General features: G+C 44.6%; 1 protein-coding gene across 1 annotated transcript in view; it reads left to right on the forward strand.

Moving 5' to 3' along the window:
- The window catches only part of RYR3 (ryanodine receptor 3), a 548,626-nt gene that overhangs the window by 462,342 nt on the left and 59,553 nt on the right, over nt 1-26,731 (forward strand). Inside the window, exons 61-67 of the mRNA XM_081108039.1 lie at nt 3,148-3,197; nt 3,599-3,659; nt 5,466-5,704; nt 7,206-7,287; nt 12,190-12,320; nt 18,384-18,704; nt 20,869-21,109. Of these exons, the coding sequence (XP_080964165.1) occupies nt 3,148-3,197; nt 3,599-3,659; nt 5,466-5,704; nt 7,206-7,287; nt 12,190-12,320; nt 18,384-18,704; nt 20,869-21,109 (1,125 nt within the window). The remainder of the gene's footprint in view (nt 1-3,147; nt 3,198-3,598; nt 3,660-5,465; nt 5,705-7,205; nt 7,288-12,189; nt 12,321-18,383; nt 18,705-20,868; nt 21,110-26,731) is intronic.

Raw genomic sequence — 26,731 nt, forward strand, 5'->3', positions numbered from 1 at the left:
AAGCAGATAATTAAACCCTTCCCTAGCATCCACTGATGGTGAACGGTGGACATAATCCTATCTAATAAAAAGGGAATATGCTAATTGACCCTCATGCCATCGCAAAGATGGCGGCACCCACAGCCAATAAGGAGGGAATATGCTAATTGACTGTCCCGCCCTCAAAGATGGCAGCACCCACAGCCACACGATGGCGGCACCCAGTCCCCTCAGCCACTCCACGGCAAGGCCGTGCCACGTGCCTGCCTCTGGAAACCCCCCTGTCCCTTCAGCCCCCCAGCTGCCCAGGGCCAGCCCAAAGCACAGGCAAGCCTTGGATGGCAGCTGCCCAGGTGCCTAGGACCACCCGAGACTCAGGTAACCAGGGCCGGCCGAGGCTTGCACTGCTGGCAGTGGCAGCAGCAGAGATGTGAAGGGGTGTCGCCTTCCTCTGATTGCCGGGTCACCTCCCACCCCTGAGGGCTCCCGGACTGTGAAAGGGGGCAGGCTGGGCGGAAGTACCCCCCCCTCTAGTGCATGAATTTTCATGCACCGGGCCTCTAGTACTAAATAAAAACCCAGCTGTTTAAAAAAAAAAGACACAGCTGTTAGGTATTAGCATCTTTGGGAAGATATTCAACTTTAAGATTTAGCTAGCATTTATTAAACACTCATGGCTAAGCAGTGAGCTTGATTATTCATAGGAAGAGGTGCCCAGTTGGGTAACATTACCCCAATGCTCTAAATTCTAAGAATATAATCTCCACTTTACAGATGAGGAAACTGAGGTTTGGTCAGGTTGATGCCAGTGCCTAAGGCAATAGGGAGTAAGCTAGGGCAGAAATGGAGGCCCAGTCCTCTCTGTCTGGACCCAGTGCCATTTTCCCTGCACTGCCATTACTTAACTCATTTGTTAAGAGAAGAGGAATCCATGCTATCAAAATGGGGTACACTTGGAATCCACTCTGGCCAATGATTTCTAAGTATTTTCAGGATGCACCAATGTATTTTATAAGAAGTCAAGAAATTGAGGGGCAAAAATGAGATACTCAGATATATCAACAGAAAGCAGGTGTGTCTGTTTTCTTGTATTTTTTTAGATTATTAATTCATGGAAATGTAACATTTGTTCAGCCAGGCACCATTTGTCACGGCTGGAGCTGATCAGCCTTGCAAATAACTCTCAGACCCAGCAGCATGCCTGCCGCCTTCTGTGGAGGCAGTGGTGCACACTGCACCTGCTCACGTTTCCAGACCCCTCCTGTTTGCATCCTTCACCCCTGCCCCACCTCTTCTGCACTGGATGCTATTCACCAGGGCTTTCCAGGCACTCTCCTGGGGTCCCTTTAGTTTATCACCTTCAAATTCGGAGGAGACCCAGGCCTCTCACAACTCCAGGCTAAGGACAATGCTGCTGCTTAAATCATGGGCCCCCTAGGGGATAAGGAGGAACCTGTGGAAGTTGGCCTTGCTGGCCTGAGAAAGCATGTCCCACAGCAAGAGGAGCCATGTTAATATTAGGATTGAACAGCAAACCATCTGCTTTATCTAGAAAAGTGTTATTTTGTATTTATACAGAGCATGTGTTTATTTTGCCAGAAATAAGAAAGCTTCTAATTCTAAAAGCTAAGGGCAATGTGACTACTCTGAACTTACGAATGAGAAAACTAACACATTGTCCACCATTAAGTGGCTTCACCCACAGCCCAGCTGTTCAGGGCAGAACCACAGAACTCCCATTTCTCCTGACTGTCCCCCTCCCTCAACTCTGTGAGTTATCAGATGAGAGAGAGGGAGGGAGGGAGAGAGAGAGAGAGAGAGAGAGAGAGAGAGAGAGAGAGAGAGAGAACACTGGGGGAAGAGATAAAAAGAAGCAGTCCAGATTTCATTTCACACTAGCTGGATGCCAACTCTCTATGAACTCATTCTGAGTCCTCTTAAGCTCTAGGCTGGGGGTTCCAACTTATTTCCACTGCAGAAATAATGACTAACCAGGAGGGACTTAGGCTGTGATTTCTAGGGGACATCCCTGAAAGGCCCAGGGTGTTCACTGGAAACCACTGTAAGGTGAGCAAATCTTCATCCCCACCAGACTCAGGATGTAGTAGTATTTCTTCTCCGTTTGAGCTGTCCCCTGAAAGACTTCACCCTGGGTGGGACACAGAGCCCCTGACAAGCTGTGAATGAGACTTCAGTTCAGCCTCACCTTGGAGTACCAAGTTTTTTCATTCAGCCTTCCCCCTTTCTCTTCCCCAGGGAAGGGCTATTTTCTAAAGGGGTCGCCAGGTTGTCTAGCTGTGCTAGTGTCAGCTAGAATTCAGAGGCATCCCCTCCTAAGAGCACAGACAACACAGGTCAATGACAGCCTAGTGCCCCTACACGGGGTCCATCAGGGCCCATCGGTAGCGTGTTCAGAAACATTCATGGGCTCTTTTCCAGCTACCCAAGCCCTCTATTAGGCACTATGGAAAGTAAAACAATAGACACAGCTGGACCTCCAGGGCTTCCACGGCAGACAATATGGGCGGAAACATGGAGTAGGGACAGAAAGCACAAAAGCAGAGCAGATGGACTTTCCTGGCCTCCAAGGACCCAGCTAGGACAACAACCCAGACAGGCCCATTGATGAATGGGAAACGACAAAGGAAAGCAATTTCTTACGTTTGGGGCTCCACACAGTGTTGCCCATACCTGAACCATTAACATTCTTCCAGCACCACCTTCCCGCTCATCTCCCAGCAAAGGGCTCACACCCCAGTGAAGGCTGCAGAATAGTTTGCCATCTACTGCAACAATGGAAAAATTATGCTTCCATCCAGAATCCTTGTTTATCCCTGAATGTCATACAAATGAACATTATTTACAGTACTCTATAGCAAGGGGTGGTTTGCAACAACCGGCTCACTGCGGAACACTGTAACTGATCCAGAAGGCTTGTTCTCCGTAAGGTTGGAGCTGCCCGCGAGGTGCCTTTCATGATTCTCCAACAAGACTACGAGAACCACGTGCTTTCCAGTTGTGGTCCAGTGGCTTGTTTGAGGAGAACACAGTGCATCTTGCTAGAGTGCCATTCCGTGCTCTCTGTTACAGCATGGGGGGGGCAGGGGGAGGGACGAATTAATCCTTGAATCTCTGTGCCTCTCCGACTCATGCTCTTTTCTGCTTCAGCCTGTTCTGCAAACTTGCCGCTCTTGTTCGGCACAGGATTTCCCTCTTCGGTGAGTGAGACAGGTATTGCTAACGGGTGCAATTCTCCCTGTAATTATCCTGAACTCACATTTTGGCTTTATTTGTGGCTCCTGCAGACAACCTGAGCCTGGGGACCAAGGTGTCACCTTAATTTGCCATAGAAAATTAGTCTGATGTATGATAAATGACCTCTCTATCCCTTGAACAATTCAGATTTTCCACACCAATGAATGTTTTAAGCTCTGCCTTCAACATCCATCCTAAAACAATATGTCAGGCCAGAGATAAACGCATCATCCCTGCCCATAGGCCTGGCATGTTGTGTGTCAGTGGTTAATTATGCCAGGCTGTGGTTTGTGTGTATTGAGAAGGTTGTATTTGAAAGATGGGTTGAATGGTTCAGGAAGTCATGGTGACATTTTTATTCTAGGGAGCGATTCTACTACAATGGTGAGCTGCCTTCACATCTTAGCTCAGACACTGGACACAAGGTAAGTCTGCCCCGTTTTTCCAATCGTTTCTCAAGACTCCCTCTCTAACCCTCTCCTCTGACGCATGATTGTACTGACAAGAAGACGTGTCACTGCGCTGCAGGAGCTGGAGGGTCGGGGTAGGGGGACACAGGGAAAAGATGATTCTCACCCTGGTGTTAGCACTCTCATTTCTCAGTTCACGTGGCAGAGGGCCCACTGTGGCGTGTGCTGAACAGTAAAAGCTGGGCATCGGGCCATTCTTTTCTTCTCTTCCTGAGAAGTTCATCTTTGAGAAGATAAAATAGATCATGTGACACAGTGCCACTTTGTACCTAATTCTCCACAAAAAAAGCAAGCGCTGCTGATGGGTGGCAAGGCCTAAGCGTTCTGGGGAGGGCAGTTGAGGCACTCCGCAGCCAGAATGGGCCAGGGAGGAAATGCAGGGTCGCAGACAGAGTTTGAGCCCATGGCCTGAGGGTCTGGTAGGAAAGATGGCTGAACGGGAAAGAAGTCTTAAAAATATATGTAGTCGGATAATATAAATATTTTATATTTGATGAGATAAAAAAAGAAACCATGAAAAGGACTGACCAGAGCTTTCATTAGCACACTCGTGTAGGGCCCTTGTCAAAGACATACACCCTGATGCAGCAGAGAGGCGCCAACCTCAGAGTGGCCAGATGAAAATCCACCACAAAGAATGGTTACAAAAAAAAATCTCAGGGGATTTTTAGATTTTTGAGAGAAACAAATACATTGTGGAGATATTAGGACAGCACAAAGTTTGCAGGATCAGACCAAAGCCTCCTAGGGGACTTAAATCCCTTGCAGTTGGGATGAGTGAGGAAACTTTTCTCCCAGAAATGTGGAATGCCTTGAGAAAGAGTCCACTTTTTAAAAATATGCAGGTCAGTGTGATTATCGTTCCTGAGAAAACCTGCGACTGGAAAGTCGGGAGTCAGATAGAATACTTACAGGATAGGATCAAGCCTCGCTGACTTTATGCCCTTGTTTTTATTTTTCTGGTTAGTTGGGTGATCATGGAAAATGCAGTAGATAAAAAACAACTGTGCTTGTAGCAAGCCTGTCATCATCTCATGAATAAGATGCAGACGTGTGGAAAGTAATATATGATGTGTAGGCTTTGTTCCAATTCTAAGTTTTATAAAATAGTTTTGAGGGAGGCCCTCAGATATCCATAGCTAATCTCCAGGCCCATGTGTTTTTGAAGTGAATTAAGTTGTCTGTTTTAAAAGGGCTGGCTGTCCTTTCCCTTCCCTCCTCCAAGCGAGGACATCCTGCAAGCTGTAGAAATCCACGCACCAGTGGGCTTATTTCTTTGTTCTCTCTCTCTCTCTCTCTCTCTCTCTCAGCTCCTGCATCATAGGAGAGCGAATATTTCTCACTAGGCCTTATTAAAGTTTGCTTATCCCACAGTGAGCTGCAAAAAAAAAAAAAAAACAACTTCCCTCACTGTCCTTTTAATTAGATTTTTGCACAAGTAGGTAGCCTGCTGTGACAGATACAGCACCAGGTGACCAATATCAGTTTCATTCTGAATCATCCTCTGTGTTTCCAGAAGAGTTGAACACAAATTCCCTCAAACTGAGCACACGGTCCAGTGCTAGCCTTACTCTAAGGGACTGTGTGGTCCAGGTTCTTCCCGGACGCTAGCTCCCCTCTCCATCTCTCCTGACCCAGTGCCATCGGGTGACTGGGGAGTCCAGTGTCTGCCCAGTTTGCACTGCAGGTTACCAGTTTCAGGAAGGGGGTTGGCCAAAGCTTCGGGTTATGCTTCTGGTTTTGAACGTTGTTTGCTTACAGGACTGTCATGAAGTCAGGCTCAGAGCTGGTGAAGGCCGGGTTACGTGCATTCTTTGAAAATGCTGCGGAAGACTTAGAGAAGACTTCAGAAAACCTGAAGCTCGGGAAGTTCACCCATTCCAGAACGCAGATTAAAGGCGTCTCTCAGAATATTAACTACACCACAGTGGCGCTGTTCCCCATCCTCACGTCCATCTTTGAGCATGTGGCTCAGCACCAGTTCGGGGTGGATTTACTCTGTGAGTCAGATGCTGTGGATTCACATGCACATGGCCACAGACAGGAAGTGTGTGTGTGTGGCTCAGTCTCTGAGGCTGACCTTAAGGGAGGAGTAGAGAGAGAATCATTCCACACGTTTTCTTTTTATATTTAAAAATTAATTAGTAAACTCTTGGAGGAGAAGAAACCCCCAAATTTGAGTATATAGTATTTCACCTTTTCCTACTGTTATTCAGGACCAAAATTTTCCATCCACTGGTTTAGCTCCCAGCCTTTTGTTCCTACTTCATTTGAACAGGTTATCTGAATAATCCAGCAGGATTGCTCCCAGGGCTTTTCAGACACCAATTTTCCTCTTAAGAAGCCTTAATTTATTCATTGAATACCAGGAGCAAAGGAAAGCTGCTACCATTTCCTTATCTGGGGATTCAGAAGACCATCGTCGATTGGTTTTACTTTAGTTTGCATGCAGGACCATGTACAGACCTCTCCTGCAAATATTCTGCCACCAAGCTTTACAGCTTCACGCTTTAAATGCTAGCACTTGATTTAATTTAATTTAACCAGTTGTCAGTAGCTAAGGCTGGGTCTTCCATATCCCTGAGCAACTGAAAATCAGTATTTCCATGGGGTTGGTGGGCATGGTGCGGAAATAACTCACCTCCTTGTTAAAAAATAAAAAACTGAACTAGTTCTCACTGTGGTCAGTTAGTCCCAGCCCTGTGATGAGTTGCAGACATTACCAGGGGCATGTAGCCTGCAGATAAACTTGTGAGTTCCCAGGTGAAACATGCCCTTCCCTTTGGATTTTCCCAGGTGGCAAAATCACAATCTGATTAAATTGCCTTTTGAAAAACTTCCCTGAGAGAACTTGGGACAGGTGAAAATGAGGAATTTTGCTCCAACTCTGAAGAGGTAGAGACATTGTACATACAGTGGGGCCTTGACTTAGGAGTTTAATTCATTCCTCGTTAAGGAGCTCGTTAACTCAAATTACTCTGTCAACTCAAAGCAAAAAATGGGCCGACAGCTGGTATCTCAAAAAACTCGTTAGTTGGGACACTCGTAAGTCAAGGCCCCACTGTATCTTCCTAGGAAATGAATAAAAGGCTCATTAAAACTTCAAATTTCTTGCATTCCTCTTTTCAAAGCAAGGAAATATGTTTCTCTGGATAAAATTTGACTATGGTGTCTCCTTCTACTCAAAAAAAAAATCCCATATGGAAGGACTCAGTGGTCTAATGATTCCTTGTGATCCCCAACCTGAGCCCCACAGAGGAACTGGGATGGCTAAGTGGAGGAGGGTCTCCTATCAATATTTTCTCTCCCAGTTCAGCAACTAGAACTTGGGTAGAAAGGGGCTATAAGAAAGGAGGGTGGTAGGAGGAGGGAGAGAAAGAAAAAGATCTCTCTGGCTCTCAGGTGATGCCAACGCGTTTTTCTGTTGGTAGACCCTTTCCGTGTGGGGAGGTGGCGAGCTGTGATGATGTAAGGCAGTGATGCTCTTTTTGTTCTTTCCAGTGGGTGACGTGCAGATTTCATGCTACCACATATTGTGCAGCCTCTACTCCCTTGGAACAGGAAAGAACATCTATGTGGAAAGGTAATGAGTGAACACAGGAGGCTAACACATTCAGGCTCAGAAAAACATTACTTAACAATAGCGTCTTTTCAGTCCAGCAAAATCAAAATGCTCGCTGAAATGGGGTGGTGAATTTGAGCCTAGGTTACGAAATGTTTATGGCAATGTTAAGAAGTGGAATGATGCTTTTAATGTTATGACTTTTGTGGAGATAGCCGGCAAAGGAGCAATAGAGCCAAGTAAAAATCATGTGCTAGCGACCAAAAAATGTCACAGAAAATGCCCATTTCTTCATAATCACAGCTTCCAAATCACTTCCAGGGCTCCGGTGGTTAAGCTGGCTGAGAAACTCAAGGGACATGAGGCAGTTGCTTAGAGTTGAATGAGTTTCTATGCGATACAATCCTGGGCCTTGACTGTTGTCGGCTGTCAGATTAGCTATAGTTTTAAACGAGGCCACACTTTGGTAGCAGAAATGCTTTTCAATAATCTTGAATCTGAACAAGCTGATTGACAGAGCATGTGGGTGTCAGCTTGGCTCTCTAATCTGCCTGGAGCTGTGGAGGCCTTTGTGACCCTCTGCTTTTCACCATCAGATGCCATGTGTTGTGTTATTCTGTTTAAATGTATGTGGAAGATCAAAGAGATAAACACAGTATTAACCAAACTCTGGACTTAATCTCATCCTTGGAAGTCTTTCTTTTCTTCCCCCCTCCCCCTCTTCAAATGAGGAAACTGGAAGGAATTTGATCTGTGCTTGAAATTATTTCATCTAAACATGTCTTGTTATCTATGCCCTGTGTGCCTCCTCAGTTTATGGTACCTCTATCAAGTCAATAATAAATCCTTGTTTCATATCAAAACTTACATAAATTCATATTGCAATTTCTAAAAAAGACCAAAAAAAAAAAAGACTGGTTCTTTCAAAAATTCAGTAACTAGCCCTCACCGGTTTGGCTCACTGGATAGAATGTCCTTCTGCAGACTGAAGGGTACCGGGTTTGATTCCGGTCAAGGGCACATGCCTGGGTTTCGGGCTCAATCCCCAGTGCGGGCTGTGCAGGAGGCAGCCAATCAATGATTCTCTCTTATCATTGATATTTCTATCTCTCTCTCCCTCTCCTTTCCTCTTTGAAATCAATTTAAAAAACAAACAACAACAACAACAAAAAACTCAAGTACTGACTTGAAATCATGTCCTAGTAACCAAAACATGTTCAAGAAATGTCTGTCTTCATAACCACAGCTTCTGTAGTGTAAGAGTTTGAGAAACTAATGACTACTTTATTTTTATTATAATTTTAATTCCTTATAGTTGCATAGCTTTCCTTACTGCTTTACATAAAATATAGATATGTTTGTCATTTAGAACTGGGCAAACAAAAGTTTCAACCACATTATACCAAGTCAACAAAAGAATTAAGTTAAAATTTCCCATTTGATGGGAGTTGGTCAAGAATTTTACTTAGGGAGGATGTCTTTAATTCATTCCTTCCATTAAACATTTGTGAATATTTTCCAATTTCTTATTCTTTCATTTTTTATGTATGTATATACATGCATCTATATGTGTATGTGTTTCTTTGTACATTTTTTCTTAAAGCTTGTGCATTATTCTCTTGGAAAAAAAGGTCAAATAAAGGTCGGCTCTGAAATGTCAGACCAGAAAAAGATTCATATGACTTTTCATGCTTTATTCATATATTCATTGCAGTTTTATTATGTATCTGCTCCCCGCAACGTTGTGAATATTGTGCCTGTACACTCCGTGGTGGTGGGAGTCAGCTGGGAGAAGCACCTAGCTTAAGTCTGCTCCAATTGTCTGTCTGCTAGTTAATGATTTAAAATCCTACACTTGCAATGCTACCGCTATTAACCACCTTTGTTTGTTTTCTTTTGTATTGTGAAAGTGAGACATACTTTAGAGATTTACTTCTCCCTTCTTTCCCTGGCTGCTTTTGACCAAGGCTGCTCAAACATTGCAAGCTTTCCCTAACCCTCTGAGATTGCTCTTTAGTACCATCCCTGCCCCTGCTTTCTGCCCTCTGCGATGTGTTGTTTTCTCTCCTCAGCATCCTCTGCAATATACACGGAGGAACTTTCACAGCTGCAAATCCCCAGATATGTGCAAGGCGCAATTATTATTGCTGTGATGACTTTGTCTCTGCCTGTGTCCCTGGCAACAAGGTCCCGATCCATGGAAATAAAATTGAGAGAACGACTTGGAAGTAACAAAAACTGAAATACAAATTGAACCCTCCTCAATCTGTCACCATGACCAAGTACTATATATGAAAAATACTCTACTAGACAGGATGAACTGAGGGAGGAAGACAAAAGAGTTTCCACATCCAGTGAGAAACTCTAAGAAGAAAGATCATTTGGTTGCTATGGAGCTGTTTGTGTAGCCCTTGCTTGATTGGTCCACAGCCACACCGCCCTCTGGGGGGCGCTAATGACCAGAGAAGCATTGTAACAGCAGGCCTTTATCAGCTCAGTCTCTCTGGGGCCTGGAGGTCACAGTCATTCACCCTGGTATCTCACAGTCAGGAGCATTAATTGTCAGACTTCCGAGCTTTACTTTTATAGAACTTTTAACAGGCCAGGAGAACTGTTGTTTATATCCTTTTTGGCCCAGTGGCTAATTAGCATCATTGTGAGCTCCAGACTAGAGAGTGTCCTGGGGTGAGCTGGGAGAGACTCCGGTTTCTCAGTAATTAATATCCGGAGGATAGGACATGCGTGCCCCTCGAGTCAGTGCAGCACTGGGAAACTGTCTTCCGTCCTGAGGACTGCCTTCGTATGAGACTGACGTTCTAGAAATTCACTGTCATGAATTCATGACTTTAATTTTGGTGAGAGAGTAAGCAAGAGGGGAATAATGGGTCAGTTTAGCACCAAGACAACCCAGGGCCTGCCGTTTCCCAGGTTCACCTCCCTGGGCCAGCTAAAATTTGCTCTCAGGTCTGCCCTTCCTTGTCATCCCTGACTTTCACCCAGGATTGTTTCCCTTCAATGCCCTCCCCATGGCATTTTTTTTCCATCGCAATTTAGCTCTTTATTTCCTCCTCCTCCTCAAAAGGCAAGACTGAAGGAGAAGAAACACAGTATCTCTCTACATTAGCCACGGTGATTGGTTAAATGGAGAGAGTGTTGACTGAAAAATAAGCAGCCTGTTGTAGATTCTCGTATTTGAGATAGACAGGCCCTCACCTCAGCGGTCACTGGGGTGTTGGTCATTCAGGTCTGAAGTTAAAAGGATGCCTCTCTTCTCATGCTTTCCCTCCACCCTGAGCTTAGCAAAGGAGGAAAGACAATGGCTAAAACTGTCTGGCTTACTCCTCAGGAAGCACTGGCTCCCCTAGTCACTCCCACCACATAGTCAATGCTTGTTATCCGCGCCCAGAGACCCTACAGTTTTGACATTCGGGCTTCTTGGTGCTGCCAGATGTGTTGGCTGTTGTCACAGTGAAGAGCAGGTTCCACAGCCTTGGGTGCAGGTTCTAGTGGGAGCTTCAGGGAACCCGAGGGCTGAATGCTTTCTGTTTCCACGGAAGTGCCGTCGTGGGTTAAGTGTCTGCTCTTGGCTGCAAGTGCGCCCACTCTTGCTGGCGTTTTTCTCCATGGTGGTTCCCGAGAGATACAGCCTGACACCCTCCGCTTCAGGGGGTTAGCTAGTGAGCTTCACACTCACAGCATCAGTGCACAATTTGAGTTGATCTGTTACAGAGCAAAGCGAACAAGATGGGCTTGAGCACTCCAAGCCCTTCCAGTTCTTAATTAGAGACCAATTGTCTACATTTCCCACTGATTATCTTGGCATCGTGGTCTAACAAAGAACTCACAATATTGGTTTGTTTGAAGAATTTTTTCCCTTATATGGGAGCTGACATCACGTGTGTAACTCACGGGACCGGTGTGTGATCTGTCCATGACTGAATGCCAGTGGGTGGGGAAGAGGAGATATTTGTGGGTGAAAAACAGATATTTGTGGGCTCTGCTCTCTCATTCATCAGAAAGCAACAGATAACAGCCCCACACAGGGCCCTCAAGCCAGCACTGTCACTGTGCTGTCTCACCAGCAGAAAGGACCCTCTGGGTTAGACAGTACAGCTCGAGGCTAAGTCCAGGTCTGCGAGGGGGAAGCACTATTTCAGTACCAGCTCCACGCAGACCAGCCAGTGGCTGGTTCCTGTCACTTACACTTGCTGACTTGGTCATCCCACAAGCAAGCACAAATCCTCTCAGTTAGAGAACCAAAAATCTGAACTGGGGAATCCCAAGCATTTTATTTTTGTTTGGTTGCTTGTTTCAGAGAAAGATTTCAAACCCAGAGCTTAATGCATTACATGCTGGACACTCAAATGTTTATGCAAGGAAGAGAAAGAAGTAATAGGTGTTAGAGGCCTTTCCTCTAAATCATGCAAGATGCTCTGGGACCTATTATTTCTATTAGAAGTTGGGTATCTTATTTTGTGTCTAATTAGTACTTTTGGCCCATTATCTACTGTTCCCACTGGTGGACACAGGCTCCATCCATAGCAGAGAATAGACACAGAGAAATTACACAGAAGATTTCAAAGCACTTTGAGGACAAGGAGGATCAGATTCAGTGTGGATGCCAGCAAAACTTGCTCTCAGACATGCTGGGAGATAAGTACAAAACTACATAGCATATTATATCACCTTGGCCAATTAATAACTGGGTTCCAAGTAGTGAGACCATTGCAGAGCATTGGTTAGTGTCCAGCAAAAGATGGGGGAGAAAGAAGTGTATATAGCTCTGCTGAGCCCAGGGCCTGGGGATGTCCAGTGGAGTCATCTATGAGAAGCGGCCTGAGACATCCTGGGGAAGGGGCCTGGCCTGCCAATGGGGCTAGCATGTGAGTGGCAACACTTCTGAATGGACTTGTTTGTTTCCAGACAACGTCCTGCCCTTGGAGAATGCCTGGCTTCCCTGGCAGCTGCCATTCCAGTGGCATTCCTGGAGCCCACCCTTAACCGCTACAATCCGCTCTCCGTCTTCAACACCAAAACCTCCAGGGAGAGATCTAGTAAGTATCTTCCCACAGATCATCAGCCTGTGTGCTGGGAGGAGAGCCCAGGAAGGAAGGCCGTGCAGGCAGGGAGCGGTGGCCTGCAGCACTGCTGCTTGACATGCTCTGAGGGGCCGGGGGTCAGGGCTGGATGTGTTGCATGTCTCCATCTTGCTGGGAAAATGAGCATGGGCAAGCTCTTTGTTACTGTTAGACTTTGGTTTCTTCCCCCGTAAAATGAGGAGCCTGAAACCCCGGGTTCTCTTGTCTGCCCTGGGTCTTCTCCTCCTGCCCCCTGGGGATGTGATGACTTGCTCAGTTTCTCTCCGGGGTCAGCAGAAGGGCAGGTCTTCACTAATAACCTATTATGCTCTTCATGTCCAAGGAGAGACTGTTTCCAAGGATGATGACCACACGTTCTCCATCTGCACGGAGAATAAAACATAGGAAAACACCAGAGGGAAGTGAAATGACACAAGAACAGAGCACTGTTCTAAGTTCTAAGACAGCAGTCGGCAAACTGTGATGATGAGCCCACTGCCTGATTTTGTAAATAACCTTTTCTTGAAGCAGGTCACACCCACTTGTTTAGATGTTGCTGTGGCTGCTTTAGCACTATGTTGGGAAGGAAAAATAATCTTCCCTCTACCCTGCATTGTTCTTGGCTAAAACCCCTGTAGAAAAGACAGGTTAACAAGAGAAAAATAAAACCATTTTAATCACATACATATGTACGTGTGCCCCACAGAGATGTGAGATTGGAAAGGTAGCCTGAGGATTCAGCCTTAAACACCGTCCAGGCTAAGGAAAGGGGCAAAGGCATGGGCCGTGGAAGGGAAGGAGGCAGTCAGGAAGGGGAGAAGAGGAGCTGTTTGTAAAGAAAGGTTGCCAGGCCATTCAGATGTCTCTCAGATGAAACAGTCCTGCTGGGTAAGAGCTCTCTTTCCGGTAGACTGCCTTTCTATTGTAAATCCCTTTTATAAATGTGGAGTTTTTTGACAAAAGAGTAACTTCTAATCCTTCTTCAGAGATTCTGTATGCTGTTTCTTAAAAATAATCAGCTCAAAATAATCGCTGTGCCAAAGAGGCGTATTTGCAGTGGCACTTTCTGCTTCCCTTCCACTCCAGCGGCAGAGCTGAGTCATGGCAGCAGAGATTGTCTGGCCTGCGATGCCTAAAATATTTATGCTCCGGCCCCTTACAGAAAAGGTTTTCCACCCCCTGTCCTAGAAGAACTTAGAACTGTAATGCAAGGCAGGTTGTAAACCTGCTCCTGGAGGGTGGAAGGGAGAGTCCTCCCATTTGGATGAATTGTGATCCCACTGATGGGCAGTGGAATAGAGGAGCTTCACACAGAAACCTTAAATCAACTAGAAAGAGCTACAGTGATTCGGTGTAACATGAAACAAAAAGTAACATGAAGCAAAAATTACCACACCATGGGCCTAATCAATATCAAGAAAAACCATGCCTGGCCAGAGTTGTTCCGTGCATCAAAGGGCCGCCTGTTCTTTTTCTTGTCAGGGCACATACCCTGGTTGTAGGTTCGATCCCTCATAGGGTGTGCAGGGGGCGGCTGATCAATGTTTCTTTCTATCTTCCTCTCCCTTCCTCTCACTCTAAAATCAATAAAAACATAATTTTTTAAAAAAACATAATTTTTAAAAAAACGTGGTAAACCATTTCAAACCAGAACCATCCTATTCAGTACCAATATTTCCTTAAAATATTAATATACCAGACCAACAGGTGATGGACAGCATAGCGATTCTATTTGGTTCAGGCCCTCTTCTCAAGCTGCTATGAGATCCTAAGGGAGGGAGTGCTAAGAGAGTACAGGTTCATGCTCCACTCTTTACCACCAGTCTCCCTATCTAAGAATGCAGAGTGCTCAGCCAAGGTGGGCTTATCCCCATTTGCCTTTTCTACTAAAGATAAAAGAAACACCTTGCCCTCAGAAATGATCACCAGAATGGTTTAGATAAGGTCCCTTTATAAAACTCTTTTCCTGAGCAAGAATACAATGGAGACTGGTGTTCTCGGGGCTGGTGAAGAAAGAAACACTGCTGAGATGCCTCCACTTTCCAAAGTCTCTGATGAAATTTCCAAGTTAATTCCCTCCAGCCTCATTTCACCCTTTCTCTCCTTTCTTGGACTAGCAAAAATATGTTTCAACCTTGTGTTTTTTCCACCCTCTCATGATTCTAAATGAGTCACATCTTGCAGCTGAGTGGGAGCTGAGCAACTGAGTGTCTTTAGTAACGTTGAGAAGGGCTGTGACATCTGTAGGCAAATGCCAGACCAAGCGTTGTTCCCCAGTTCCAAAGAGACATGGGCCCAGTCACGACCGTACTGGACATTTATACATTCATTCTGCTCCAACTTTGACTCAAGAAATAGTGCATCTTTGTCTCAGTATCAGAAATATGTTGGGAAAGAGAGAGACCTACCCTGCTCTTGAACGCATAGAGGCACAGCAGCAGACAAAGTGAGAGCTTGACAAATAGATGGAGGAAACCTAGATCGGCTTTGGGAGGGAGGGGAACAAGTCTGTCCCATTGTTCTCCTTCTCAAGAGCTATTTGAAAAATGTTGCTTCTTATTTTACATACCACTACATTGATTTGATAAGACACGTTCATAAATAAAAAATAAGTACCCATCATTGCTTACTCATAAGAAAGAAAAGAGAGAAGGTTGTGATTAGAGATGACACAGTTCTTCATCCATTAGTGACATACTGTGGGACTCAGTACCCAAGTCCCCTGAGCCCATGTGTTTCAGCATTCAGTTAATCAAAGAGTGAATGCTGATCACATGTATGGCTCTTGAAAAGTAGACTGTGCATGAATATGTATTATGGGGTAACCAAGTTTGCCTGGAGTCAGAGAATGAGTGATGGCCTAACAGACTCTATGGAAGTAGACTTCATTCATTATATAAAGTGGATGACTGAAGGGATCAAGAAGGGGCAGGAATGTATAGGGTGACAAATGAGGTGAGTCTTCAGTTTAGAAATACAATATGAACTGATTTATCAAGCCTTCAGTCAATTGGACATCTCTATTAATTGACAGTTAGTATTCTGCCAGCAGTTACTCATATTAGTAACTCTCCTACCCTACAAGATCCTGGTGCATTTTCTGACTCATCCAAAAATTATAAAGAGATGCCTAGAAAAGGTTTAATACTATTATGTGCCAGTTATCCAAAACTAGATAAAATCTTTGGTTATGTGTGGCAGTGGTCTATTAATCAGAACATTAGATTGGCCAAAACATCCTAATCACCAGCCAGTTTACTTTGCACACCCTAACTGGGATAATCAACCAGAGGAAGGAGGTCCAGTTTCCATGGAAGCTCTGCCTCCACTCCAAAGAGGTGGAGCTCTCTGCTGCCCTCTTCTTGAGGAAAGAGCTGCTCAGTGAAGAATATACAACTTTGCGAATCTAACTCAGTGGTTCTCAAACTCCAGCGTGCATCATAATCCCTCGGAGGGCTGGTTAGAATGAAGCTTGCTGAGTCCAGCCCATAGAGTTTCTAACCCAGTGGGTCTGGACTCAGAAGGTCCTATCACTACTTTGCTGCTGGTGGTGGTGGGAGGACTTCACTTTGAGAACCATTGATGTAGAACAGCGATTTTCAACTAGTGTTTTGCAAGAATTTTTAAAACATTCAATACCTAACTATTTAGTCAGAGGCACTGACCTCTTTTCCCTTAGATTGTCAAATAAAAAAATAACAATAGCCAACACAACAATAGCCATCTGGTATGAATGAATCAAAATTAAACCTATGTTTTGTCAGACCAGCAAAAAAATATATATTTTTGGTGTGCTGCAGAATTTTAGTAATCAGTTTATGTGTGCCATGAGCTATGAAAGTTTAAAAATTGTTGATCTAGAAGACGAAAGGACAGTCGTTCAGATGATCCTCCCTAACAGTCTTGTGTCTGATTCTGACAAGACCCAGCTAAGGCTGTTTTTCAGGTAGATAACTCAGCAGCATTCATTCTGTGGTTTTTATGGCATTTATGTTTTCCTTAAGGGAAAAAAAGTATTCCTGTGGAGGTATTGTCTACATGCCATTTAAACACACACACACACACACACACACACACACACACACACACACGAGCCTTCTTATTTACAATTTTACAGCAAACAACTGTAAGCTTCAGTTGCACTGTGGTGGTTGGCATTACTCTGTGTGCAGAGCTGGAGGTAGACAGTTTCCTCTGTCTTTACCTCTTTATTCTGACACTTTGTGTAAAATTTTGTTTGTGAGAGTCTCCCTAGGCCCCCATGTTGAGGTCACCCCTGATTGCTGTTGTTCTGCTAAAAGATAGAGGCTAGACTTGTTCTCTGGAAAAGCCTGGGTGGGCAGGGGACCATATCTGGCCACTGTAAATCACGGGAGCCCAGGGGTCTTCGGCTGTCATGCTGTGAATCATTTTGAATGGTCTGGATTTTAAAGAATATTGGTCCACCCCTAGCTTCCAAGGCAGAGAGATCCTTAGCCTGCTACTTACCAAAGGCCGTAGTGATAACAACAGAAAGTCATCCTAAGGAAAGTGTGTTGGGACCTCATGGGACTGATCCGTAGCAGGGAGCTCCCCGGGGTCCATTGCGTTGCCACATGCCATCCAGGAGAACCACCTGTCTCAGCTACAGATTCACTCACTCCACGGTAGCCAGGGTTGTTATTTTGTATGTCTGCTCTAGGCAGTATGATCACAAGGAAGATCAAAACAGTCCCTTTCAACCAGCCAGTATTTCTAAAAGCCAAAGAATTTGCCTTGGCCCCTTACTCATTAACCCTGCAGCTACTGTGGACCCAAGGTCTGAAGCAGACCCCCAAACAGCAGCAACACCAATAGCAGAGGGCCTGCAGGCATAACCCGCTTCACTGAACACAAACTTCTATTTGAAGGCTTCTGCTTTGTCCTGAGAAATTCATGAGAACTTTACTTGTAGTATCATCTCCTCAAATCTTCTAGTGGAACTCATGCTCTGGGAAAATGCTCCACAATTTCCTGTGGCTTCTCAGACTTCCTGGCAACTGTGGTGCCTGATGCTTTGGCCCAGCGTGAGAAGTTTGGCCTTTGGGTGGCGTGTACCCACCTGCAGGCCCAGGTGGACTCTGTGGGGAGCAGTAAGATAAAGGGATGCACCTGTAGAGCTTTGGGCTTGTGCTTCTTTCTCAACCAGCCATGTCCCTCACTCAGCACCCTTTTTGTCTTCTCGCCTGTCAGGAACCTCAGGATGCTTCTAGTCTCTCTTCCCAGCTTTAGGGGGAAAGTGTCCTTTTCCTTAAAGAGAACAGGACAGCTAGCCCTGGCTGCTTCTGTTGGCTCGTCTTATATCTGATAACCTTTAATGTGGAACTCTGTTGCCACTTCATCCCGTCTGTCCTTGTTCAGCGAAGTGACTGCAGTCATTCAGAGGAAAGGGCAGGGCTATTCATTGTTCCTTGCACATATGCCTGCAGGAACAAAAAGGCTTAAGTGATTGACAGATCACCTCAGGTCAATTGTAAATGCAGAAATCAACTCATGTCCAATGTTTCTTTCCCAAAATTTCCAACTGGATGGAACATGTTGTTGTCTCTGGTCCCGCTGAGGCAACATGTGATGAGGTTTCCTTTCCTTTTCTAAGCAGTGCAGATGCCATCCCGGTGATTGAACCACGAGTTGGCAACCAAACACCCATTAGTGGCTTTTCTCTAACTAGATATGCCTTCCCTGCAGTGCACGCACTCAGGTCAGGAGGGAGAAGCCCAGAGACCAGCTTGGTCACAGAGAGGTCTTGGGAAATGCCCCTCAGCTGGGTCCCTGTTATGCTCCTTTAACCCTCTGTTTAAGTGCTTCAAGCTGAGTGTGACATGTGGGGGGATAACCCAGCCTCTGGAAGCTGCAGTCTTCAGCTGACAGAAGCTCCACATCCAGGGCTCCCTCACACACAGGCTCTGGGGTGGAGACTCACACCTACTGGCCAAAGGGAGCGTGGGACAGAGGAGAGAAGGTGCACCATTGTGCTTTTGCATTATTGCCCCTTTGTTCTTCCTGTATGCTCTCGGCCAGTTCTGGGGGTGCCAGACACAGTGGAAGAGATGTGTCCTGACATCCCCCCGCTGGAACGCCTCATGAAGGAAATCCACCACCTAGCCGAGTCCGGAGCCCGGTACACAGAGATGCCCCATGTCATCGAGGTGATCCTGCCCATGCTCTGCAACTACCTGTCCTACTGGTGGGAGCAGGGGCCTGAGCACCTGCCCCCCAGCACAGGGCCCTGGTGCACCAAAGTCACCTCGGAACACCTCAGCGTCATCCTGGGCAACATCCTGAAAATCATCAACAACAACCTGGGCATCGATGAGGCCTCCTGGATGAAGCGCATCGCAGGTACCACAGATGCCTTTCTCCCCAGCCCAGCTCAGGGACCAAGATGCCTAGAGCCTCTTTTCACCTTAGACTCTCTTTAAACTGTTCTCCCTACCCACCTTTGTTACTTAACAGTAAAAAGAATTGACTTATTCCTCTGTAGAGTTTCTTGGAGCAAATGCTCCTGCCCCGCTCCCCAGCTAGTCCAGGCCTCTGAGACCTTCTTGGTAAACTCTACCTGACGCACATGATCCTGGCTTCATTTGCTTTTGGTACTTAAGAATCCCCTTTGCTCTTCTGGTAATAATGGTCCCTATTTTCTTGGTAAGTGATCCTTTGTGTTCTGCACATCTATAAAATTCACTGCCATCTGGGCCGTGCTGTAAGTTTCTGGCAGTTGTATCTTACTTTATGCTTTCTTGGGCACTCTCTAATGTAGGTTCACAGTCGTATCACTTTGTTTTGGGGGGGTTTTGGGGGGGATGGGGGGAGGGTAGTTGTGTTCCTCTGGAACTCCTTACATTCAGTAGGCTCTTGATAAATGGTGTTAGCTGATTTTCTGTTCCTAGAGCAACCTCAAAGAAAGGAAAGACTTTGAAAATGAATAACCATACTTTCCACAGTCAGGAAACCATGAGTATTTAGTGTTCTCTGTGTCAAAGTAGAGTCTGAAGGGATAGAAAAGTCCTTTCTCTGGATGGACCCATAGTTTAGATAGAGGATTCCACCAGAACAACTTCACCCAAGGTCCTGGACCGTGACACATGGTGGCTGAGTCCCAAGGAGTATCAGCCTAACTCTGGGTATTTCCCTTCCCAGATAAATTAGTAGGCATTCCTCTGCATGACCAAGGAAGAAAAGTTCCTACCTCCTTCTTTTCTCAGAAATGAACTGAGATCAAAATTATAAATATTTGGGTGCTAATGTCTACTAGATAGGAGAGAGAGGCTTCTGTGGACATGAGTACATAAAGTTGGCATTCCTTTCTTACCTGTTAGCCCAAGAATATTGTTAACCCTGAGGCATTTGTTGATGAGCTCTCATTTGTAAATCTGGATTAAGGGAAGGAAGGAGATAAAGGAGCAGCTCCCTTAGCCCCCTAGAGGAGCAGAGAGAAAAGAGGTCACAGCAAGAGAGGCACTGATGGGAATGGAACTTGGCCTTTTATTCCACAGATGAATTAATTCTACCATCAGGCCACTTAAGTCCTGGTACCTGAACAAAATCAATTTTAAATAGTAACCCCCAAATCACCCACATCTGGAGTAGCCATTCTAATTATAGCTCAAGGCAGAAAGACACCTCTGTGTGGGATGAGGTGTAGGGTGAAATCCAAGCCTTCACGGCTCTGAGTTTCGACTTCTTGGTTAATGCATCTCAGCAGAGAGCTACCGTCACTTTCTCTTTCCAAAATGGTCTTCTTTATGAAATTAAAAAATAAGACAAAATAAGATTTTTTAAATGCTGAAAAGTAGGCTGTTTTCAGTTAAAATGCCCTAAGCTAAAGAAACTTTGAAATATACATTAACATTGTCAACAGTTCATGACTCATTCATTTCATTCCACTTTTTAAATATAATCACTCAGGTTCTTCTCTTTATTATGAATTGAGCCAATAGGATATTCCGTTTAAGAAATAGGGTGAGACATAAAGTTTTTATCTTTCTCATTAAGAAGGTCAGGATGATAGTCCCAAGTCCCACTGAGGCTTGTTTCTGCTCTTTGATTCCAGTAGCCACCTCTCCCTCTCAGCTCATTATTACTGATAATAGTTTGTCTGCCTTCCTCAGGGCCCCGGGGAGCCTCCAGGCATTGGGCTGATAGTTCTCAAGTGTTGGATGCTAAGAACTATGGTTGAGTTAACATATTTTTAGCAACAGATTTTTCTATAAAATAATCAGAAAGCATAGTGTTCAGTGCCTACTCTTGGCTTGGCACAGTACTGGTTATTATGAACAAAATGCTTCGTTCAAGGAGTTTATAATTTAGCTAATGAGCCAAAACCAGCATGAACATACTATAATATGATTCAAGATAGCTGTTAGGAAGAACTAGGGGGTGTGAACAGGTGTCACCCTAAGTTGATGGGTTTTCAGAGCCTCAACCTCTCAAGTGTCACTTCTTTCCTTTCATCAATTGTCATACTATGTGAAATGAGGGGGAGGCCCTTTGTTTGCAAACGCAGTGTACGCCCAGCCAATCATCAGCAAAGCCAGGCCTGACCTGCTCAGAAGCCACTTCATCCCAACTCTGGAGAAGCTGAAGAAAAAGGCTGTCAAGACTGTGCAGGAGGAAGAGCAGCTGAAAGCTGACAGCAAAGGGGACACTCAGGAGGCGGAGCTCCTCATCCTGGATGAGTTCGCAGTCCTCTGCAGAGACCTCTACGCCTTCTACCCCATGCTCATCCGCTATGTGGACAACAACAGGTACAAAGGAGGCCTGGGGAGCATATCCACAGGGAGAAAGGTGGTATTTGGTTATGTTAAAGTGATAGAGGGAGGTCACAGCAGCCTCCACCAGCTCCCTCCCCCAATAATCCCTAGTGTGAGACCTCTGAGCGATGCTTTCCTTGACCAGTGATTCTATACGGTCAGTGGCACGGCCACCCCTTCCATCCTCAAATACCACAGGTGAGAGGGAGTTGGTTGAATAAGGGCAGCAGTGACCCACTCCTGCCCTTCTGCTGTTCTGTCACACATTCATTCAGGAGATATGAATTCATTCAGTAGACTGTCAGGCATTGGGGAACAGGATGAACAAAACAAATGAAGATGTCTGGTGTAGGGAACTTTCATTCTGGGAGGGGAGTGGGGCATGCAGACAATAAACAAAATAAGTACTAATATAATTATCTATACTTTTATATTTAAATATACACTTTACTTATAAAAGTAATCTGCTCAAAGCAGGGTAAGGGGAATTTGGAGTGCCAGGGTAGGGTGGAGTTGCTGTTGTAAACAGAACATTACTGAGAAAGCAACATTTGAGCAAAGACCTAAAGAGATGAAGTTAGGAACCCTGCAGGTCTGGGAAGAGTGTTCCAGGAAGAGAGAACATCTGGTGCAGGCCCTGAGGAAGGAGTGTGTTTGGAATGTTCAAGGGATCACAAGGAGACTAGTGTAGCTAGGGAAGAGTGAGGGGTGCAGAGAGTGTAGATGTCGGAGAGGCAACATGAGTCAGGGCCTTGGAGGCCACTGTGAAGACTGGCTTTTACTCTGAGTGAGATGAGAAGTTGGTGGAGGTTTTGAGCTCATCTGTGATGTGATCTGACTCATTATTTGAACACTATGGTGAGGGATGGAAGCAAATAAGGAAGTAAGGAGACCAGTTGGGAGGCTCACAATGATCCAGTCAAGAGCTGATTGAGACAGAGCAGACTAGAGGTTGCCAGACTGGAGGGGGTTTGGAGGAGGAGGGTGGAATGGGGAACAACTGCATAATGGGATTGGGGTTTCCTTTTAGAGTCCTGAAAATATTTTAGAAATAGTAGCCCAACATTGTGAATGTACTAATTGTCAGTAATGGCCAATTTTATATTTTATGTATTTTACCACAATTAAAAAGAGGTGGGCTAGAAGGGGTTAATGGGGGGGGGGGGGAGGAGGCAATACTTTCAACAATAAAGATTTAATTTAAAAAAATGAAAAAGAAAAAAAGTTGATGTTGGCTGAGGCCAGCATGGTAATAATGAAAGTTGACAGAAGGTATCAGATTCTGGATCTATTATGAAGTAGAGCCCTCGGGACTTCCAGATTAGGAATGAAAGAAAAGAGGAGAGTCAAGTCAAAGATGATTCTGGCAAATGGAAGGATGGGGTTTTTATCAGCTGAGTTGAGGAAGATTGTGGGTACAGAAGATGTTTAGGGGAAGATCAGGACCTCGCTTTTGGACATGTTAAACCTGAGTTGTCTAATCAGTATAGAAATAACAGTGTTGAGTGGGCAATTGAATATGAGTGCAGAGTTCAGGAGAGGGGTCTGGTATAGACCTAGGAATTTAGGAGTCATCAACATATTGGCATGTAGTCTTTAAGAACCATGAGACTGGATGAGATAAAGGATTGAAGGGGAGAGAGTTCTAAGGACTCAGCCCTTGTGCTCTCCAACATGAAGAAGTCAGACAGAGGAGGAGGAACCAGTGCCTGAGACTAAGAGGGAGTAACCAATGAGACAGGAGGAAACCAACAGAATGATGTGTCCTGGGTGCCAACTTTATAAGGCATTTCCAGTAGGAAAGAATGATGAATGAAGTTTATTGGTGGCCTTGACCGGAGCAGTTTCAGTGGAGCAATGGAGATGAAAGCCTCTTTGGAGTGGACTAGAAGAGAATGGAAGGAAAGGATTTAGAGACAGCAATACAGACAACTTGTTCAAGGAGTTTTATTATAAAGGAGGACAGAGAAATGGGATGGTAGCTGGAGACAGAAGTAGAGTCAAGAGAAGAGTTTTTAAGATGAGAGACTAGTCAGCTTGCTTCTTTGCTAGTGGGAATAATCCAGTAGAGAAGAGGAAATTGATCAGAGTGAGAGAGGATTTCTTTTTATTTTATTTATTTATTAAATTGTTTGGGGTGATTTTGGCCAACATGAACATATAGGTTTCATGTGTGGGTTTCTATGTTACAAGATCTGTTTCTAAAGCAATGCCCCTTAAACAGGCAAAGGATCAGCCTCAGATAGTTCATTCACAACAGCAGGCAGGAAGGCAGAATTACTATAAAGGCAGTGCTTATTAAAGTACATTTCATTTTTAAAGCAGCTATCAGCTGTTAAAGTGTATATACATTTATGGGGGGACACCCTGTATATGGATGGATAGAATCTGTAGGAATCCCTTCCTGAATGCTTCCATCCTAGGTGAAGTAGGAAGCAAGATGATCAGCTAAGAGTGAGGATGGGGAGACGTTGCTTAGAGATTTGAGGAGTAAGAAGAAGATATAAGACAGTGGCCAGGGAGAGGTGGGAGAGCAGATGGACCAGAGAAGGGTGGTGTGATGCCAAGTAGCATTAAGGGCCCCACTTGAGATCCATGATTATGAATTTAAAGTCTTTTTCTCCAGTCAATTCTGCTGCCAGGTTTTGGCTCAGAGTAGGAAGAGAGGTTGATTTGATCAGGGTTGGAAGTTTGCAAAGTGAGTATGACAAAGAAAAAAATGGGTTAGGGAGTCGAGGGTATATGTAAAGTAGTGATTATGAAGATTGACTATGGAATTTAATGTGAATGATGAGGGAAATGAGCACATAGGAGACTAATGACCATAAACAGGAAAAGGAACACAGTATTGTTGGTCCTAGTGGGAGTCAAAGACCAAATAGATCTTTTTTATTATACCACACCCTTTAACTCTTGCAGGCCTAAAATACAAATTTGGGGAAGCTTGATTTTAAAATACCTCATTGTAGATAGTGAAAAGCCTAAGGAATATTTGAGGGAACATTCCTAACATTTTGAGTGGTATGCCATTCTGTCATGGGCAGGAAATAGGTCTGAATATGCCCATTTTAGAATTTATTATATAAGGCAAATTGTATGTACTATTTAAAATAATTAAGATTACTTATATTTAGCATTTCAAAATAAATACCTTACACACACACACACACACACACACACACAGTGTGTGTATGTGTGTACATAAAATCCCTTACCTATCTATGGGACATTTGACTCACTTTCTCAAAAGAAATCCTGCTTTGAGAGTCATCATTTTAGTCACTTCTGATTAACATATTATGTTAACAGTTTAGGGAAGGAATTTGTCAGAGTTTGAGGTGAAAACAAAAATGAAAGCAGAGTAAGGTTGCTCCGAGAATAGCTCTTTAATGCCATTTGTCACTATTGATGATCAAGACTGAAGATAGAGTGTGTTCCGCCTGCACCGTGTTTGACAGTGCTAAAAATGGCAATGTCAGAGAGTCTTTGAGATCATCATTAATTCATTCATCCCTGCTTTTCAACCTGTTCTTCCCTGAACACCAGGGAGCATCATGGTCATCTGAGCCTGGCTTGGAAATGCCTCCTCCTATGTGTGTGCCTTTACCTTTTTCAAGTCCTTTCTTTACCCCAAAGAATTAGCTGGCTTGGAATTCTGGAATGGTGGAGTTGGCAGGAATATTTGAGGTCCCTTCATCTACCCTCTAACTGGATGAATAAATACCCCCTTCCTTTTTCCAGCAGTGCATTTCTTGCCTCTGATTATCCTCTATGGCTATACACAATAGGCACACCTCTCCCTGCGTGCAACTCCCATTCTAGTCTCAGACAGTTTAAGCCATTTGAGCTCAAATCTGTAATTCCTACCATTGGCTCTGATCTTGCTTTTTGGAGGCACACAAAACTAATGACAATCTCTCTTGTGGCAGCTCTTCAAATATTGAAGGGCGCCATCTTCTCTTCTCCTCCTCCCTGTCTTTCCTCATTACATTAGACCTTTGTACTTCCTTCAGCCCTGGCATGGCAATGTTTCAAGTTTCTTCACCAACTACAACACTTGGAAATGCCGTGCATCGGTGTTCAGCCTAAGGCTGACCCAGAACAAGCAGGAATTCCAAGTGTGGTGTGGGGCGGTCAGAGCAGGGCAAAGCAGCTCTCCGTCTCCTCCTCCAGAAGATACTAGGTCAACATAGGTCCAGGACAATCTCTCTACAAGACACACTGACTTGACTCCCTTTCTCAAAAAATGCAACTCCCTGGAAATCAGAAACAATCAGAACATGGAAGCAAACAACTTTAAATAGTGTGATTTTGGAGAAAACTCATCTCTCAGCCTGTTGAAGGGAACTCTGTGTAGTGACTGCTTCAGGCTGTGTCTTCTACTGGAGGCTCAGAAATAAGGCTGAGAGATGCTCCTACCTCTAAGTCAGACAACCTGACCATGAACATAGGAGCATGGCTTTACTTTCTTTCAAATTCTGATAACTTACCTTTTTGAGAATGGAAGTCAAACTCTCCTTACTCTTGCCATCGTCCAAGAGTTTGTTATTGTGCTTCTTTTCTCCATTAATATGCTCATTAATTTTATCCACTTGGGTTGCTTCAGCCATCACCTCCACTGATCATTACCTCTAAACCCAACCTTCTTCCCACCTACAGCCTTGCATTTTCCCATGGCCCTTTGGCAGCATGCAGTGCTGATAAAGAGACTCAGGACTCAGTTAAGTGCCTCTAAAAGGATCAAGTGTCTGGATATTAAGAGAGATCATGAATTCTGTGGAAGACTGGGAGCAGGGGAAGATGAGCCTGGTACATCATGTGAGAGGAAGAAAGGCTTTGGGCAAGTAGGAGAGGCGAGGTCAGGATCTTCTCATCTGCAAATACCATCTTACTCTGGCTTGAGAGAGGTGCAGTGAGTTTGTGAACATGGGGGAAGACATTTAATTAGATATTCTTCATGCATACCCACCACTCTAAACCTGGTGAAAGGAGTTCACCAGAAATAAAAAGTAAAGATTTGCCTCTTAGAGGAAGAGTGATGAAAACAAAATTCATTCAGCAGAAACTGCTTTCCCATATGAAGGCAAAGGGATCAAAATTGTCTTCTTTCTCCTGGGAGGAAATGTTGACCTAAGGTTGTTTTCAGTGCTGCTGTTATACTGCCTGTGGCTGTACTTTTCCTTGGTAGGAGAGAATATGACTCTCGTTGCTTCCCTCTCAGAGCACAGTGCAAACCTATAAAGCTTGTTTAAACCAAAACACTAAAGAATGAACAGCTGCCAGTTTTGATCAAACTTGACACTCGACCATGAAAAAGTGCTCCTGAAAAATCAATATGAAAGAAATCAAAAAGCATTATTGATCTCAAGCCTCAAGTTTGGATTGCATTTGGCTTCCGCTAATGGATATATGATTACAGTGGCCTAAACAAAGTAGAAGTTAACTCTCACATATAAAAGAAGTGCAGAGGTACCCAACCCAGGATTAGTGCAGTGCTGCTTACTGGAGACCCTCCGTGCTTTGTCCTTCTATCCTTAACATTGGCTTCCATCTTCAAAGTTACTTTATAGTGCAAAATGCCAATTAGAACCATCATATTATCATTCCAGACAGGAA

The sequence above is a fragment of the Myotis nattereri genome (assembly GCF_964212035.1).
Source record: "Myotis nattereri genome assembly, chromosome: 1".
NCBI classification, from domain to species: Eukaryota; Metazoa; Chordata; class Mammalia; order Chiroptera; family Vespertilionidae; genus Myotis; species Myotis nattereri.